Here is a 19,203-nt window from a genome sequence, read left to right as displayed (position 1 = left end):
TGACATTTTTTAATATTACTGTTGGAAACTCTCAGAGAAGACCAGGACACTCGGGTAAAGCATCAGCAGCGTTCATTATTGTAGAAGAGAAAAGTGTTGATTATTAATGTTTTTGAGACGTTACAGACATTACATCAGAAATTATCATAATTCATTCAGATTCAAAGTAATGTCCAGCATCATCCAATCACTGTCAATCATGTTAAAATAAAATGATACATTATAAATTCTGAATCTATGTACTGATTATCATTGTCACATGTCTGTCAAACATGTTGAGTGATCCAAACATCATCTGCAGCCTGAAACTGAACTTTTGATCAGATTTTAGGAGTGAATGCACTTAACTGCATAGAGAGATATAGGATGCTCCCTTGCACCCTATTTAGTGAATGACTTAACCTCCAGTGTGCTGTCTGTCTGCACTGGTCTCAGAACAGTTTGAAATGCACCTTATTTTCATCCTAACTCCATATAAAGCCTCTGAAAGACACATTTATCAGTTTTTACATGAATATATTAATTCTCAATGTGATAAAATATCTTATATTCACTGTGTATTAAGGAAAATGAGTCTATAGTCCACAAATGTGGTCATTGTGTTTAACAGTGTACCGTTTTATGATAAATAGATGACATTTTTAAAAATGTCATATCAGATGAAACTACAGACTCTAATCTTTTGACTCAAACAAGTTTTCAATGTAAAAACTTAACAAGGTTTCTTTCCAGATGTAGTTTTGTTGCCATTCCTCCCAGAGACAAACTCTGCTGAGATTGGCGCCATATTGTTTGATCACATGACTCGATGTGTCGAAAGTTTAACCCTTTACTGACAGCACAGAGTCTCCTGAACTGAGATCAGTCGGTTTAAATGAAATTAATTGATGCATTGCGTATAGCAAAGCCAAAACGTCATGTCCACGCATGTGTACACTGGGTCTCAGGAGGTTAAATCTAAAAATAATAATAAGATAACATACATTTACACACTGTGTTTGAACTGCTGTAAATCATCTTCTGATCTCTTGTGATTATAATTATTGTCAAGAATGGAAGTTCACTAATGAACTCAGAGACACGTTACCTGCGCTAATTGAAAATCATCCAAGCAACTAAACCTCACAGAAACACAATCTGTCTTTGTGTAATTGAGGAAGTTCATCTCTTTCTTTATCTGAATGAGTTCACATCACTGAACCTGATCGCTCGCTCGCTCTCAAACTCTTGGCCTCAATTCATTCTGTCACATTATTTACCAGCTGTGCTGCTTGATGAATAAATGAATCTCTGAACTCCAGATAAAAACTGTTTTCAAAGGCTGAAAATCTCATGAGTGTGTGTCTGTGATCACCCATCCAGAATGAGAATAAAATTCCTCAAATTTGATGCCAGTGTGATTAATTACGGAGCTTTTGATAACAACATTTGAAGAATTGAATTACCATGGCTGGTAACCTGCATAAATGAATTCATTTCAGAAATGGCTTTTCTATTAAATTTGTGTAATGTGAAGAACGCGAGTCACTGCATGAGTTAGATATAATTCAACTCAACTTTGATTCAAAACACATTTTCATGTTTCATCTAAACAAATGGCACTATTTACATCAAGATATTCTACAGTGAATGGGTCATTGAAGCTGTGTTTATATGTGCCACATGCTGCTGATGGAGGTATAACTGGTTTATAACACATAACTAACTCCAGTGTGCTTTAATGGGTGTTCGTTTCCTGAGCACCAAGTTTTATTGATTTGACCAAACCTTCCTTTTAACAAAGAGATCTCTGTGTGTTCAGAAACATCTCATCGACACACATACAGTCACATTATACACTTGACAGCACGCTGGACAGTGTTATTGCTCTTTCATGGCTCATGATTATGTCTCATTTGGGTACCGACTTGGAGATGCTTCTCAGAAAATTCCCTACAAATAAAAAGGCACAAATGCAAAAAACAAAATAATGTTTTTACTGAGTAGTTTTGTCTGGTTTTCCAATCAAAACATTGAAAAATTCTTAAAGCAGCAGACATTTACTTGAAAAACAAAATGACACAAGTGTTGTCTTTAATCTTACAAAATGTAGTAATGTGTGCTTATAACAAGAACAAACTATCTGCCAGTGGGGTACAAAAAACACGTGATTCAAAGGGAAAACAAGTTTGTTTTTCTTTGGAAAATAGTTTGTTCTTGTTTTAATAATAAACCTCACCAAATTTGATTAGATTTCTCTGAAACAAGATCTTATTTACTGTCATTCTGAAGTAATTTTGTAAGACAAAATAAGACAAACTGCTCAGTAAAAAAAATATTTTTTGCAGTGTTGTTGCCATACAGTAAGAGTATAAAGCTATAAACTGAATATGGATATTATAGCTTAGATCATTTGCTCTTGGAAGAATTTGCTGAGAAATGTTTGAGTTTGTTTTGAGATCTGTGACTTTTGAAATCAGACTTTGGGATCTTGGCAAATCCAAGAACAGTGTGAGACATTGTTGTCTCCTAAGCAACCAAATTGGCCCGGTTGCTAGGGAGGGTAGAGTCACATGGGGTAACCTCCTCGTGGTTGTGATTAGTGGTTCTCGCTCTCAATGGGGCGTGTGGTAAGTTGTGTGTGGATCGTGGAGAGTAGCATGAGCCTCCACATGCTGTGAGTCTCCGCGGTGTCATGCACAACGAGTCACGTGATAAGATGCGCGGATTGACGGTCTCAGAAGCGGAGGCAACTGAGACTTGTCCTCCACCACCCGGATTGAGGTGAGTAACCGCGCCACCACGAGGACCTACTAAGTAGTGGGAATTGGGCATTCCAACATTGGGAGAAAAGGGAAAAAAAAAATTATGACTCAGATGACACAGAATGAAACTCATTCTGTGAAATCTCATTACTAAAATCATGTCTGCATGCTATGCAAACCTTTAGTTATTGTTGTGTTTGCATGTGTAATTAGTTCTTATGTACAATTATTATGAATTATATTTGTAATGTTATAACTTTTGATTGCTTTGTTGTATTGACACAAACATTTTCTCAGATACAGTTGACATGATTGGGAACAACAACAACAACAAAATTCGCAGTCACCTTATTTACACACAGATACATATATAATGTCAAATCAAAAAAGTACATTTTTGGCTAATTGTTTTTGTGTGTGTGTGTGTGTGTGATTTTAATGCAGTTTTTTAGGCTGAGAGTCTCAGAATTTATCATAATCTGTATCATAAATTATTTTGAAAAGTTTTCTTTACAGTGATACCAAACACTTGACCCTTCTTGTTTTTTTGTTTTGTTTTTTTGTTGAGTTATAAGCCTTTGATAAGCCTGTATGCCACTGAAACAGGAAATCTTTAAAAACACCTTCAGAGTGTAAAGGTTAACAAGGAAAATCTATTTGCCAATGTGGTCTAAAAAACTTGATTCAAAGGGAAAACAAGCTTATTTTTCTTCCCCCATGGGCAGATGTTTTTTTCTTGTTATAAGCATAAACATTACTGCATTTTATTAGATTAAAGACTATATCTTTTGTCATTTTTCTTCTTCTAAGTAAATTAATTCTGTTTTAAGAATGTTTAGATATTTTTACTGGAAAACAAAATGATTTTTACCGTGTCAATGAGACACATTTGAGATTAATGGAGTCTTTTTCTCAGGAGAAAAATCAGCACAATTCTCCATGTAATCTTATTACTATCTAGGAGAAATATTTGAGATATGAAAGAGATCTCATGTGTGATTTTCCTCAGCCGCTTCATGAACGTAAATGTTGAATGTTTCATTTGACAGGGATCATATATACACAGTTGAAATCGAGACGGCGAACACAGACGAGATCTTCTTCAGTAAGGTGAGTCTCTCTCAGGATCCAGTTCTGTTCTCTCTCTTAATTACTTGGCAGCAAACAAAGCCGAGCGTTTCTCTGGTGGCGGCTGCACAGTGCCGTGACCTTGCTAAAAGCATTATCCCATCAGGAGTCAGTGTCATGCGTCATGTGCTCTTAAAAGACGGACCTGTATGTGTGTATGTAACAGTGCCGGCCGCAGTAAAAGCACCAGATTGCTCGTGGGCGAGAGAGACTGATTAACACAGGAAGCAGTTTAATCAGTCGCTGCTTTGTAAACACTCTATAAAGCATGCTAACAGAGCGCCAGGGCTCATTTGACCTCCGGGGTCACCAGAGAGAGACCTGTAGTCTCTGTGCTGGAGACCCAGAATGCATCACTATTGATCTGATATTGATTTCCTTTCAACAGAAACTGACCTGGAAGTCCAGACAGGCCGATGTGGACACGTGTAGAATGAAGGGCAAACACAAGGTACAGACACACACGTTCTCTTGATCTGCTCAATGTGATGATGAATTGAATAAACACTCAGATTGATGCAGTTTCATATCACAACACGCTGAAATCAAGTTTCCAGTAATGCACATGTGGATTGTAATGACGTAATTGATAATGGATGGGAACTCTGTGTGTTTGGCAGCAGAGAGAGTTACTGAAGGGATTTACTGTGTCGTGGTAAACAAGTGCTTAGCATCTCAAAAATCTGACAAAGAAAACATGTTTGCTTTTGAAAAAAACATGAAATCAAAACTGACTGAGTTTACTTTCTTAATACTTGATCTTATAGATCTTATAGATCACAACAGTCTGATTCCGGAAGTAAAAATCACAATTATTTTCTCAATAGGCGAATTGATTATTAACGCTAACTTATCAACTCTGAGCTGTGAGGTTGTTAATCAATGGTTTATGCTTCTGTTGAAGACATCCGTCCACTTTTTGTTTAAAAATCATGTTTAACATTTCTTCAATTTCTGGTGAAGAACTACATTACCCATAATCCTAAAGAAAGATCCACCAATCAGAGAAAAGGAGCTCTACAAAGAGCTCTACAGCATTTGTATATATCTAAATATTTTGCTGTAAAATTAAAATGTATGATTTCTATATTTCTAATCAACAACGTTAAATCATTAGTTTTAGATTTTTCCATTGATTATATCATTCACAATGCATCATGGGATTGTAGTTCATTCCCTCATTAAAGACGGTAAGTACACAGTCTTTGTCTTTTTGTCTGATTTTCAAATACTTTTCTGCTTCAAATAAAAGTTTGTAATGTTGTGATTCTCCTCAGAGCTGGTTGGTTAATTTGGTTCATGGCGACACAACTCTTTTATGAAGGACTTTATGAAATCCCTATGGAGAAAATGAATATGAATTATGGAAAAATATTACGGAACCAAGACGGCTGAAAAGTGCAGTCTATAGTGAACACTTCATCAGTGCATGTTATTACTATTTAATAATGCTTTTGACTTTCATTTTCAGCTGGCATCGGATGATGTTATCCAACAGTTATATACAGTAGTTATTTAGGCTTTTTATTTTTTTATTTTAGCAAACTCACATTCAGGTTTCCATTCTGTTAAAAGTCTACTTTTATTTGTATTTTACCATGGATAAAATCCAGTCCTGCACCACATTTTTTCTTAATGAATATTCAGTTTCTTTCTGGAATACGTCACATTGTGGAAGTAAAATGGGTTGTGAACTGTGTTTCAGCCTCTCATAAATCTTTCTCATCTTGTTGCAGGATGAATGCCACAATTTCATCAAAGTTCTTCTTCAACAGAACGACGACTCGCTGTTTGTGTGCGGAACAAACGCTTTCAATCCGTCCTGCAGGACGTACAAGGTATGACTCCTGTGTTTGCATGACCTACGACCTCTGCCCACATGCACAGGATATGCAGCACATTTGATATTCAAACATCTCAATAAAAGCGTGACGCAGTGAACAGGAGATGCAGACAGTGATGAATCGCCTGCGCTTGAGCGATACGCAGGTGTGACAGCGGCTTTGAGTGTTGATACTCCACTGCTCACACGTCAATGTTCTCGTGTTTGTGTTGGCAGATGGACAGTGAGGTGATTTCATAAAATAGCATACATGTCAAAACACAGATCTGACCCTCAGAAAGACTCATGTCTCAAGAACATAGTCTCATGACAGTTTGTAGGATTTAGCACATACGGAAAGGCAAGACTTAAAATACAGACATCATATTTTAGCTAGCCTCCATGCAACGCTTGATTTTAAGAAAGGAAACATCTGTAAATAAATCTGGTTCCTCATCTCAGATTTATTTATGCAATACAAATGGATACATGGTTTTCCTGTAAGATTATCTAAACATTCTAAAAACATGATTTAATTAATGGTCAATTAAAATGGGGTGAGATATTAAGTCTTGTTTTAAGATAAATCTGACCATATTTAGTGAACTTTAGACTTAAAACAAGATAAAAAATCTGCCAATGGTGAAAGCAAAATAAACTTGTTTTCCATTTGAATTAAATAAAATGTTCTTACCCCATTTTCTTGTTTTAAGCATAAATATCAGTTCGATTTCTCTCTAAACAAGACTTAAAATCTTCTTCCAGTTTGCTTGTCAAGTAAATAAATCACGTTTTAAGAATGTTTCGATATTTTTACTAGAAAACAAGACAAAATACTTGTCTTGCAAATCATTTTTTATCAGTGTTAAACTTTTGACAGCGAGAGGTTTGAGAGAGAAAAGTGTGTGTGAGCCATTTTCTGTTAATAACTGGCAGTTCTGGAGAATGATGCTGAAGCGCGTTTGGCAGAATCTGCTCACAGATTTTCCCCCTGCGGATCATTGGCCTTTGGAAGCCCTCGAGCGTGGCGCAGCTCTGTGATGGCCATGTCGGCGTGTCCACCTTGGCCGCGGTTCTGCTCTCCGTCTCCCTGGTGCCACACTTGTGAAAAGAGCGTCTGTTTGAGGGCCAGAGTCATCTCGCATTAATCATCGCCGAGAGGAGGGGGGCGTACAAATGTTCAGCTCAAGCAACGCTCCGATCCCTCCCGAGAGCCCATCTGCGGCCCCTCTCCCTCATCAGCTCAACATTTGTGCTCTCAGGGGCCGTTCGCACAGACACCGGCAGCTCGACTCTCTCTCGGAGCGGCGTGTGTGAGCGTGAGCTGCTGGCTTTACGACTGGTGTCGATTACATCAGCTGTTGCCGGGCGAAGCAGGCAAGCGTTAGTGACGTGCAGAAAATATTATGTGTATCCTCTTCAGAACTGACAACAAAAACATCTTATTAACTATTATAGAGACATTGATCATCATGCTTGTGTGAATCTCATTCAATCACATTTGTAACCTTTTTCAAATAAAATGTCCGACTCTTTTGTCATGCTAAGACTAATTTCACAGCTAACATTTTATGTTTCCTGAATACACACAATTAAATAATATCTTCACACTTTTTACAGCTTGATTGGAAATGACGGGCAATTAAAAGTGATATTATTCTTTGTTTTGTCTCATATTTCATCTCAAGCATGCTCTGTACTGACACTTTTATCCACTTGGTTAACAAGTACACTAACTTTACACAAAACTTTATTAGGTTATTAAGTTTATTAAGTTGTTTGGTGTGATGGAAATGACATCACAACTAGGGTTGGGTATCGCCAGCCACCTCACGATACAATACGTATTGTGATACGTGTCACGATTTGATATACATCGTGATACATCACGATATCATGTTTTGATTTCGCTTTTAACTTGATGAATTCGTGTATAGTTCATTATAATGTCCATTTTGCTTGCATACAGTATGAAAGAAATTCTCTTTCAGCTAATGCTGTTATACATTATACAGGGGACCTTCTAACTTATTAAATGACAGATATATCAATTTAAAAAACATTATTTTATAATTCGATTTTCATTATTTTGTTGACATTATAGCTTTTCTTTTTAAATGTAGCCATATACATCGATAAATATGGTGCATTAAAATTGCATATATTATATTGCATATATACAGGATATTTTTACATGTTTGTTGTATACATGCCTAATTTGTACTATTTATAAGTATTTACTTTGAAGTGCTAAAACGGTACTGTCTCTTTAAGAGTAGTGTTTGTTTGGTTGAATGACTTGTTTACAGCATTCATGATGTGATGTGATTAAAATTAAATGTTTCTTTTGTTGTTTTTGATAAATAACTGACTGTAGAGAACTGAAAGGATATTAAAAGAGACATTATTAAACAACAAATGGTTTGATTGGATCAAGTCTTTGGATTCACATCACACAGAAAGAGTCTTTTACTCACAGCACACATTGAAAAGATCTCAGTGCTGAACTTCTCCACTACACCACTGTTATTAGCCAGTGCATAATCACAGACATTTGTGGTAGCATATGGGAAGTGTTTACGCACATCTAAATGTTGGGGATTGCAAATGAAAGGAACAGCGATCTTGGGATTTTAAGAATTGACATTGGGCTTGTACAAATGAAGATTATGTAGAAAATCTGTATTTTTGTCCGGCCCTAGATCCAAACTCGTGAGAGAGGTCCAGCATGTCCGTGAGAGAAATCGTGAATCATACAGGATCAGTTTGTCTATTTCGTGCCTCATAGAAGCGTCTCAGACCGCACTGAAAATATCACGATATATCACGATACATGGATCTAAATATTTATTTATTTATTTTATTTTTTGTGTGGATTTATTTCCCCTTTTCTCCCAATTTTGGAATGCCCAATTCCTAATGTGCTCTAAGTCCTCGTGGTGGTGTAGTGACTCGCCTCATTCCAGGTGGTGGAGGACGAATCTCAGTTGCCTCCGCGTCTGAGACCGTCAATCCGCGCATCTTATCACGTGACTTATTGAGCGCGTTTCCATGGAGACTTAGCACGTGTAGAGGCTTCACGCTATTCTCCGCAGCATCCACGCACAACTCACCACACGCCCCACCGAGAGCGAGAACCACATTATAGCGACCAAGAGGAAGTTACCCCATGTGACTCTACTATCCCTAGCAACCAAGGCCAATTTGGTTGCTTAGGAGACCTGGCTGGAGTCACTCAGCACGCCCTGGATTCAAACTCACGACTCCAGGGGTGGTACATGGATCTAAATATTAATACAATATCATGAGAAAAAGTATTGCGATATATCGATATTTGATTGTATCGACACAGCCCTAGTGACAACTGTGGGACAGTCGTAATTTCTGAATAAATTTATAAAAATAATTTTCACACAATAAATATTGAAATGGTTTATGTTTCTTTCTCTTTTTGTTTAGATGATCATAGTTTTAAGTATGTAATCATTTGTATTTTTATAATGTATTTTCATAGTTTAATATTGAAATTCTGGGTCTGAAGACTAAAACAGTCAAATCATAAGACATTTGAAAAGTGACAATAATTAATTATGAAGGCTTTTTAATTTAAAATAAAAGTTTACATTTGTTAGTTTGAATAAAAATCAACCTCTGAGACATGAAAGTTGAACTATATATTATAAATAAGAATTATTATAATTATTATTATTATTATTATTTTTATTTATTTTTTAATTACGGTAATGAGAACTTATGAAAATAATTTTGCAAAGCAAATAATATTAATGGTACTAAAAACGGCTTAATTTGGCTATTTTTTATTTTAAGCTGAAATATGACTGGGACATGTTTTCATGAGATTCACCCTGTTCATACATCTATTTATTATCATCTTCCTCATGCACTCAAATGGCCAATAAATACAGACATTGTTTTGCGATTTATTAACAGTTTAATTCTATTGAAGAATTAATGAATATATATATATGAATATAAAGAGGGTTTGCAGGTTTTTAGCAGGAGATTCAAAAGATCCTTTTTTGAAATGAAACACAATTGAGCACATGAATCTGTCTGTGAGTCTTTAGCTCAGAGGTCATGAGGAGAGGTCACCTGAGAGGGACCGTTTCCAGCGGGAATACTGTTACGTTCAGATTCCCAACATTCCCTTAACATTCCTTAAACATATATTTTTAGAACTGTAAATAAGACTCTATATTTCACATCCTACTGCAGAATTTTTGCATTTGACTTTTGTTTGACCTTTGTTTATGGGCAGATAATCGTTCTTTTCACCAGGATAAAAATAGCAAACAAAATGATCTGTTCAGAAGCCAGGAAAGCGTGGCATGGTGTTGGCACAGCCAGTTTCTTTGTGGAGAGTGAGAGAGGAAATCTTTTAGAAATAACTGCTGGAGTGAAATTCACACAACACACAGATGCATCACCAGACACTCGCTGTTCTTCATTAATGTGTCATTGCTGGAGGGGTTGAAGATTGACCTTTACCCTTCATTCCTGCAGATGGACACGCTGGACGCTCACGGTGATGAAATCAGTGGTATGGCCCGCTGCCCGTATGATGCCAAACATGCCAATGTTGCCCTGTTTGCTGGTAAGACATTATTTGGCTGTCACTGATATGATTTACAATATGACTCACACAGGAATCACTTTATTCTAATAGCTGTTTAGTGAATGAATGTTTATTGATTTGAGAATTTGCCAGGAATATGTGGAACTCCCAGACGCAGTCGCAGACGCACATTCTTTGCAACAGTTGCTCCGTTTTTCTGAGCGTGTGTTTGCTGGCTGACGCTCATGTGCTTCTCTTCTGGGAACACATGAATCTATTGTGGTATGAGCAGAAAAAGCAGAAGGGAGTTCCTGATCCAAAATAACTTGGGATGGAAAACCCACATGACTCATTCGTCCATTAGTAGCTTGTAAATGCGTCCAGTTGAAGGCTGGTGAAAGTTCTGCATATCAGAGCTGCAACTGATGGAAAATACAACTAGAGCTCTTAGATGTGATCTGGATCATGAAAGTCTTTAGCTGGTCCAAACTGCAGACCATCACAAACCAGTTACTAGCTGCTCATATCCGCTTATGCTGGTCAAGCTGTTTTTTTGGATTATGGTAGCTGGTCAAACATTCAGTAACCAGTTTGAACCAACAATAGACCAGCTAGAAACCTGTTATCATGGTCCAGAAGAAACTGGAGTTTCCAGCAGGTATTCTTGCAGTGTTGCTCTTGTATGTTAGTTTTAGGCCCATTAGAAGAGTGTGCAGGGTTCCCACACATCCTGAAAAACCTGGAATTTTGCCATGCAGTTTTCCAGTCGTGGAACTGTTTGACTGTGTCACTGACAAGGTTTGGGATCCAAATACACCGGCGACTATGCATTGTGAAACAGCATCAATGGTTGACAGTCATTATCAAAGCCTTGTCACGTACGTTCAATGACGATGGTCTGACTGCGGATTTTTTTTTACATTAATTCACACCCAGTGGTGGTAGGGTGGTGATGTGGCTTTTACACCTCAGGATGTGAATACATTTTTAATAACTCAATGATCGGAGTCCGCTGGACGGAATCACTGAATCCAGTCATAAAAATGGCATTAGCTATATCCTCCTGAGACCCCCGCGTGACTGCTGTGTAACTAGTAGCACCTAATAAACAAAACAAAAAAAAACGTTTTTTTTTTTTTCCTAGAGCAAATAGTTTTCCTAAAAATGTATTTCCCTATCTGTCACTCACTCTACGTTGTGGCGATGTAGTGACACACTTGGGAGCCCGAAACACCTCTGGTCTTTGATAAAAGGCCAATGAAAATTGGCAAGTGGTATTTGCATGCCACTCCCCCGGACATACGGGTATAAAAGGAGCTGGTATGCAACCACTCATTCAGATTTTCTCTTCGGAGCCGAACGGTCATGTTCACTGAGCTGAATTCTCACGACTGTTCATTCACCTCTGCTGGATCTGACGGCACATTTCAGCGGCTTCTCCCTCCTCTGCACTGGTGCACTGCAGAGAACGCCCCTGGGCGCTTCGGCAGAAAAAAAGAGAGTATATTTTCCTGAAAGAATATATTTCTCTAAAAGAGCGGCACACAAGGAACGTCTTTTTAAAGACACGTCTTTTTAAAGATGCCTTTCCAATTGTGTGTTATTCCTGGTTGCGGTTGTTACCTCTCAACTTCAGACGGTCACGATCGCTGTCTTTCGTGTCTGGGCGCGACCCACACGGAGGCAGCGTTCGTGGATGGTGCATGTTCTCACTGCGAGAGCACGACCCTGGCAACATTGCGGTCGCGGCTTGCCTTCTACCTACGGGTTTGAGGCCAGCGCGGCTAGCACTGGGGGCAATTTGGGGACCGCAATGGGATCGCCTCTGCCGGGTATCCCCCCGCGGACCTCCCATTCCCCAGCACGCTCGTCTGCCCCGATCGGGCTTCCGGATGAGTCCGCTGGCTCGTCTCATAGCGAGTTTGACCTCTTGTTCGGAGCCCGTGAAGCTGATGAGATCTGGAGCGCAGCATCAGAGAGCAGGCTTGTCCAGTCGGACGCAGAAGCCTCAGCTGGGCTCCCCCCTTTGGGGTCGATTGCCCAGTCAAGGGCTGATGCAGAGATGACGGACATGCTTTCCCGGGCGACCGCGAGCATTGGGCTAGAGTGGAACCCTCTGCTCTCCCCTGAACCCTCACGGTTCGATGATTGGTTCCTGGGCTCGCAGTGCTGCTCAAAGCAGCCACGCCCCGCTCCAGTGCCTTTCTTCCTGGAAGTGCACGAGGAGCTGACAAAATCATGGGAGGCACCTTTTACTGCCCGGTCCCGATTTCTCAGTTCCCCCGCCCTCACTACCCTCAGTGGCGGGGCGGCCAGGGGCTATACGGTGATTCCCCTGGTGGATAAGGTGCTCGCGGTGCACCTATGCCCGCAGAGCGCCGCCTCCTGGCGCGGATGCCCAAAGCTCCCGTCCAAGCCCTGTAGGTTCACGTCGTCCCTGACGGCCAAAGCCTACGGCGCTGCTGGACAAGCCGCCTCTGCCCTGCACGCCATGGCTCTCCTGCAGGTCCACCAAGCCAAGGCGCTAAAAGAACTGCACGAGGGTAGTTCCGCCCCAGATCTGATGCAGGAACTGCGCTCGGCGACCGACCTCGCTCTCCGAGTGACGATGTCCACATTAGTGGTCCAGGAGCACCACCTATGGCTCAACCTGGTCAAGATGGGTGAGGCCGACAAGACACGGTTCCTTGCTGCCCCCATCTCCCAGGCTGGCCTATTCGGCAACATAGTCGAGGACTTTGCCCAGCAGTTCTCGACGGTGAAGCAGCAGACGGAGGCTATCCGGCATATCCTGCCCCGGCGTGGCTCAAGATCCCGCACCCCGTCTGCTTGTCGCTAAGGTCGTCCCCCTGCGGTGACTGCACCGGCTCTGCCGCAGCCCGCCCCTTCAGCCCGGCCCCGGCGTGGAGCCCACCGCAGGAAGCAGATGCCACCTGTCTCACGGACCGGTCTCTGCCAAGAACCCCATCGCAGGTTGTTCCAGAAGCGGTCCCATGGAGCCGGGCAAGCGCTTCAGGTGTCGACGAGACTCAGCACGGCCATTGGAGCTGATAGTATAGCACCTCGAGCTCCATCCCGCCACGAGTTGTCCTGCTTGCCTGTTTATCTGATTTCGACTGCATGCCCAAGTGGCTGTGGTACCCAACAGTTGCACGCAACATAGATGCATGGCTTGCGCTTTCCACTGGGTCACGATACCCAGTGTGCATGGCTGTCATCACAACCACCGTCCACCTTTTTTCCCTTGCAGGATTGGCGCTCCAGCAGCGGTCTCCCCATCCCTGCGTGCCTAGTTGTGGCACACACATGAAAATGCTGCTACCTTGCGCGCAGAGATCGCTATCCTCCTACGGAAGGGTGGGATAGAACCTGTCCCTCCGGCCAAGATGAAGAAGGGGTTTTACAGCCCCTACTTCATCGTACTGAAGAAAGGTGGTGGGTTGCGGCCAATCTTGGACCTGCGAGTACTGAACCAGGCTTCACACAGACTCTCGTTCAAGATGCTGACACAAAAACGCATTCTGGCGAGCGTCTGGCATCAAGATTGGTTCGCGGCAGTAGACCTGAAGGACGCGTACTTTCACGTCTCGATTCTACCTCGACACAGACCCTTCCTGCGGTTTGCATTCGAGGATCAGGCGTATCAGTACAAGGTCCTCCCTTTCGGCCTGTTCTTGTCCCCTCGCGTCTTCACGAAGGTCGCAGAGGCAGCTCTTGCCCCGTTAAGGGAAGTGGGCGTTCGCATTCTCAACTATCTCGACGAGTGGCTAATCCTAGCTCACTCTCGGGACATGTGTGCACACAGGGACTTGGTGCTCTTGCACCTCAACTGGGAAAAGAGCAAGCTCCTCCCGGTTCAGAGCATCTCTTTTCTCGGTTTGGAGTTGGACTCAGTCTCTTTGACAGTGCGCCTCACGAACGAGCACGCACAGTCGGTGCTGGCTTGTTTGAAGGCGTTCAAACAGAAAACAGCGGTTCCACTGAAACTCTTTCAGAGGCTCCTGGGGCATATGGCATCCTCAGCAGTGGCCACCCCGCTCAGGTTGATGCATATGAGACCAGTTCAGCACTGGCTTCAGACTCGAGTCCCGAGATGAGCATGGCGCCGCGGGACACATCACATGGTCATCACGCCAGTCTGTCACCATCTTTTCAGCCCTTGGACGACCTCTCATTTCTACGGGCAGGTGTTCCCCTAGAGCAGGTCTCCAGGCACGTCGTGGTCATGACAGATGCCTCCAAAATGGGCTGGGGTGCTGTTTGCAATGGGCACGCAGCCGCCGGCTTATGGACGGGCCCGCGACTGCATTGGCACATCAACTGCCTCGAGTTGTTGGCAATTCTGTTCACCCTGCAGAGGTTCCAGCCATTGATCCAGGGCAAGCACGTGTTAGTTCAGACAGACAACACGGCAACAGTAGCATATGTCAACCGCCAAGGCGGTCTGCGCTCTCATTGTATGTCACAACTCGCCCGCCGTCTCCTCCTCTGGAGTCAGTAGCACTTCAAGTCGCTGTGAGCCACTCACATCCCGGGCGACCTCAACACTACAGCGGACGCGCCGTCACAGCAGGTTACCCTCAGGGGAGAGTGGAGACTCCACCCTCAAGTGGTCCAACTGATTTGGAGTTGATTCGGACAGGCACAGGTAGACCTATTTGCCTCCCAAGAATCCTCCCACTGCCCACTCTGGTACGCCCTGACCGAGGCACCCCTCGGCATAGACGCGCTGGCACACAGCTGGCCTCCTGGCCTATGCAAATATGCATTTCCCCCAGTGAGCTTACTTGCACAGACTCTGTGCAAGGGCAGGGAGAACGAGGAGCAGGTCGTCCTGGTAGCACCCTACTGGCCCACCCAGATGTGGTTCTTGGACCTCATGCTCCTCACAACAGCCCCCCCCAGCGAATTCCCCTGAGGAAGGACCTTCTTTCTCAGGGATGGGGCACCATCTGGCACCCGCGACCAGACCTCTGGAATCTCCATGTCTGACCCCTGGACGGGACGCAGAAGACCTAAGCGGTCTACCACCCGCAGTGGTAGACACGATCACTCAGGCTAGGGCCCCCTCTATGAGGCGCCTGTATGCCTTTAAGTGGTGTCTATTCGCTAAGTGATGTTCTTCCCGATGGGAAGACCCCCAGAGATGTGCAGTCGGATTGGTGCTTTCCTTCCTGCAGGAGAGGTTGGAAGGGTGGCTGTCCCCTTCCACCTTGAAGGTGTTCATTGCTGCTATAGCAGCACAGTGGACGGTAAGTCCTTAGGGAAGCACAACCTGATCATCAGGTTCCTGAGAGGTGCCAGGAGGCTGAACCCCTCCAGACCGCGCCTCGTTCCCTCATGGGACCTCTCTGTAGTTCTTCAGGGTCTACAGAGAGCCCCTTTTGAGCCTTTGCAGTCAGCTGAGCTTAAGGCACTCTCCTTGAAGACTGCCCTCCTGACTGCGCTCACTTCCATCAAGAGGGTAGGAGACCTGCAAGCGTTCTCTGTCAGCGAAACATGCCTGGAGTTCAGTCCGGGCTACTCTCACATAATCTTGAGACCCCGACCGGGCTATGTGACTAAGGTTCCCACGACCCCTTTTAGGAGCGCTGCCCCAGGAGGAAGCAGACCCAGCCCTGTCGTTGCTGTGTCTGGTGTGCGCTTTACACATCTATTTGGATCGCACGCAGAGCTTTAGGATCTCTGAGCAGCTCTTTGTCTGCTTTGGTGCAAAGCAGAAAGGAAGCGGTCTCGAAGCAGAGGATCGCCCACTGGCTCATTGACACCATAGCTATGGCATATCATGCCCAGGACATGCCGCCCCCGGTAGGGCTACGAGCTCATTCTACCAGGGGTGTAGCGGCCTCCTGGGCCTTGGCCAGGGGTGACTCTCTAACAGACATTTGCAGAGCAGCAGGCTGGGCAACACCCAACACCTTTGCAAGGTTCTACAACCTTCGGGTTCGTCCCAGGTAGTGGCACGCAATACAAGCGGATAAGCCCGGGATAGCCAGCCAGGTGTATCGCTTGCACATGGCGCCTTTCACCTCCTCTGAGCTGAAGACGTGCACCATTAATTCCCAGTAGTGTTCACAAATTATGTTCCCTGGTTGACTTCCTCCGAGCCCTGTGGCAGTCGAGTATTCGTAGAGACTCACTGCCGGCCCAGTACACGTGCTAACTAAGAGCCCTGTTCTGGGGTAGGTGCTCCGCATGTGGCGGTTCCCTGTAAGGTAACCCCACGTGATGTATATCTTCTGCTAATTCGTTTCCCTGTTGGCAAACTGCATCTTCCTTGGGCAGAGCCCCCTCTGCCCCAGTCTCCATGTTTGTAGTAACTCCTCCCCTGTTGGGTAGGATCTACCATGAGACTCTCCACATGGTCGGCAAGACCATGTGACGTATTTTACACTTAAATATCCCCCCTCTCTTTGGGGGAGGTGTGGTCTCCGCGGTGTCCTCCCCTTGGGATCCCCCTTGGTTTTTGGGAGTGGGAAAAAAAGAAGGGGAAAAGAGGCCACGACTTGGTTAGCCTGTCTCTATCTTTTGGGTAGTCGACTTGTCCCCAAAGGGCTGTTCAACACTCATAACTATGTTGGGGGAGGTTACGTGTCGGCCTGGTGCACTGGCTACGAGGCACACAGTTGTTTGCCCCTCACACATCGCCAGTTCACATAACACAGTTCAGCCAGTTGCGGCGTTTTGTATAGGGACCCCTAGTGTCACTACATCGACACAACGTTGAGTGAGTGACAGACAGATAGGGAATGTCATGGTTACTTGTGTAACCTCCGTTTCCTGATGGAGGGAACGAGACGTTGTGTCCCTCCTGCCACAACACTGAACTACCTGCTGAAACAGCCGGACCTTGTCTCAGCTCCTCAGCATAAAACCTGAATGAGTGGTTGCATACCAGCTCCTTTTATACTCGTATGTCCAGGTGGAGTGGCATGCAAATACCACTCGCCAATTTTCATTGGCCTTTTATCAAAGACCAGAGGTGTTTTGGGCTCCCAAGAGTGACCCCTAGTGTCACTACATCAGGGAACGGAGGTTACGCAAGTAACCAAGACAGTCCTCATATGTGGACAGCGAGACTACGTTGTGAAATTTTAAATAACACTAAGCTATAGAAAGTCCAGCATTATTTCCATCAAATAGTTTATGATGTTTCCAGGACTGTTGATTATTAATGTTTTTGAGACGTTACAGACATTACATCAGAAATTAGCATAATTAATTCTGATTCAAAGTAATGTCCAGCATCATCCAATCACTGCCAACCATGTTAAAATAAAATGATACATTATAAATTCTGAATATATGTACTGATTATCATTGTCACATGTCTGTCAAACATGTTGAGTGATCCAAACATCATCTGCAGCCTGAAACTGAACTTTTGATCAGATTTTAGGAGTGAATGCACTTAACTGCATAGAGAGCTATAGGATGCTCCCTTGCTCCCTATTTAGTGAATGACTTAACCTTCAGTGTGCTGTCTGTCTGCACTGGTCTCAGAACAGTTTGAAATGCACCTTATTTTCATCCTAACTCCATATAAAGCCTCTTAAAGACACATTTTCCAGTTTTTGGATGAACCCATTTATTCTCAATGTGATATTGCACAGTAAATATATGAATGCATTTATTAATGTTAATGAACAGACATGTATTGTACAGTGATAACAAAATAAAATATAACAAAATAGATATTAAAATGAAGTGAAATGACCCACAGATGTGCTAAAGTTGAAAGTTATTCAAAATGACATGTTTTTTAAACTTTTGTGTGAATCAATGTGTGTGTTTGTGTGGATCAGTGTGTGTTTGTGTGAATCAGTGTGTGTTTGTGTGAATCAGTGTGGGTGTTTGTGTGAATCAGTGTGTGTGTTTGTGTGAATCAGTGTGTGTGTTTGTGTGAATCAGTGTGTGTGTGTTTGTGTGAATCAATGTGTGTTTGTGTGAATCAGTGTGTGTGTTTGTGTGAATCAGTGTGTGTGTTTGTGTGAATCAATGTGTGTTTGTGTGAATAAATGTGTGTGAATCAGTGTGTGTGTTTGTGTGAATCAATGTGCGTGTTTGTGTGACTCAATGTGTGTGTTTGTATGAATCAATGTGTGTGTTTGTATAAATCAGTGTGTGTGTTTGTGTGAATCAGTGTGTGTTTGTGTGAATCAGTGTGTGTGTTTGTGTGAATAAATGTGTGTGATTCAGTGTGTGTGTTTGTGTGAATCAATGTGTGTGAATCACTGTGTGTATTTGTGTGAATCAGTGTGTGTGTTTGTGTGAATCACTGTGTGTGTTTGTGTGAATCAATGTGTGTGTTTGTGTGAATCACTATGTGTGTTTGTGTGAATCACTGTGTGTATTTGTGTGAATCACTATGTGTGTTTGTGTGAATCAGTGTGTGTATTTGTGTGAATCAATGTGTGTGTTTGTGTGAATCAGTGTGTGTGTTTGTGTGAATCAGTGTGTGTGTTTGTGGATATAAAGTGTTAGTGTTAATAAGCACTACCAAAAAAATCCCAGAAGATAATTTTATTTCTAAGAGGAAGATGTTTCATTGCTGAGAAGACTTCGTGAGGTTCTCTATTATGTCTCATTTAAGTGCAACTTTGTCTCAAATGTTTCAACTAAAATTCCTTAGAAAAAATTCAAATAGACACAGATTGTTGAGATTCAGTAAGAGTATCGAAAAATAAAATGAATGTGGGTCATGTTTGAGTTCATATTGAGATCTCTGACTGTTAAATCTGAGCACAGTTTGAGATATTGCTGAGATCTCTTGTGAAACTCTAGAGGAGAAAATCTCCTAGCAAAAGTCTCATTTTAATCTCATTACTGTCTAGGAGAAACAATTGAGATATTAAAGAGACATTTGTCTGTTCTGGTGTCTGTTTGTGTAGATGTTGGATTCATTTGAAGATGTTTGAAAGCTGATTGTTGTT

At 42.7% G+C, this 19,203-nt stretch overlaps 1 protein-coding gene across 5 annotated transcripts in view; it reads left to right on the top strand.

The window, feature by feature from the left end:
* Positions 1–19,203, top strand: part of LOC127414548 (semaphorin-6A-like) — a 119,011-nt gene that overhangs the window by 61,426 nt on the left and 38,382 nt on the right. For all 5 annotated transcript variants that reach the window (XM_051652654.1, XM_051652653.1, XM_051652652.1 and 2 more), the window contains exons 4-7: positions 3,794–3,854; positions 4,261–4,323; positions 5,609–5,710; positions 10,219–10,309. In XM_051652654.1, coding sequence (XP_051508614.1) covers positions 3,794–3,854; positions 4,261–4,323; positions 5,609–5,710; positions 10,219–10,309 — 317 coding nt within the window. The remainder of the gene's footprint in view (positions 1–3,793; positions 3,855–4,260; positions 4,324–5,608; positions 5,711–10,218; positions 10,310–19,203) is intronic.

The sequence above is a fragment of the Myxocyprinus asiaticus genome, chromosome 24 (assembly GCF_019703515.2).
Source record: "Myxocyprinus asiaticus isolate MX2 ecotype Aquarium Trade chromosome 24, UBuf_Myxa_2, whole genome shotgun sequence".
Classification (NCBI taxonomy): Eukaryota; Metazoa; Chordata; class Actinopteri; order Cypriniformes; family Catostomidae; genus Myxocyprinus; species Myxocyprinus asiaticus.
Note: the sequence above shows the minus strand (reverse complement) of the source record. Positions and strands in the feature narration are given on the sequence as shown.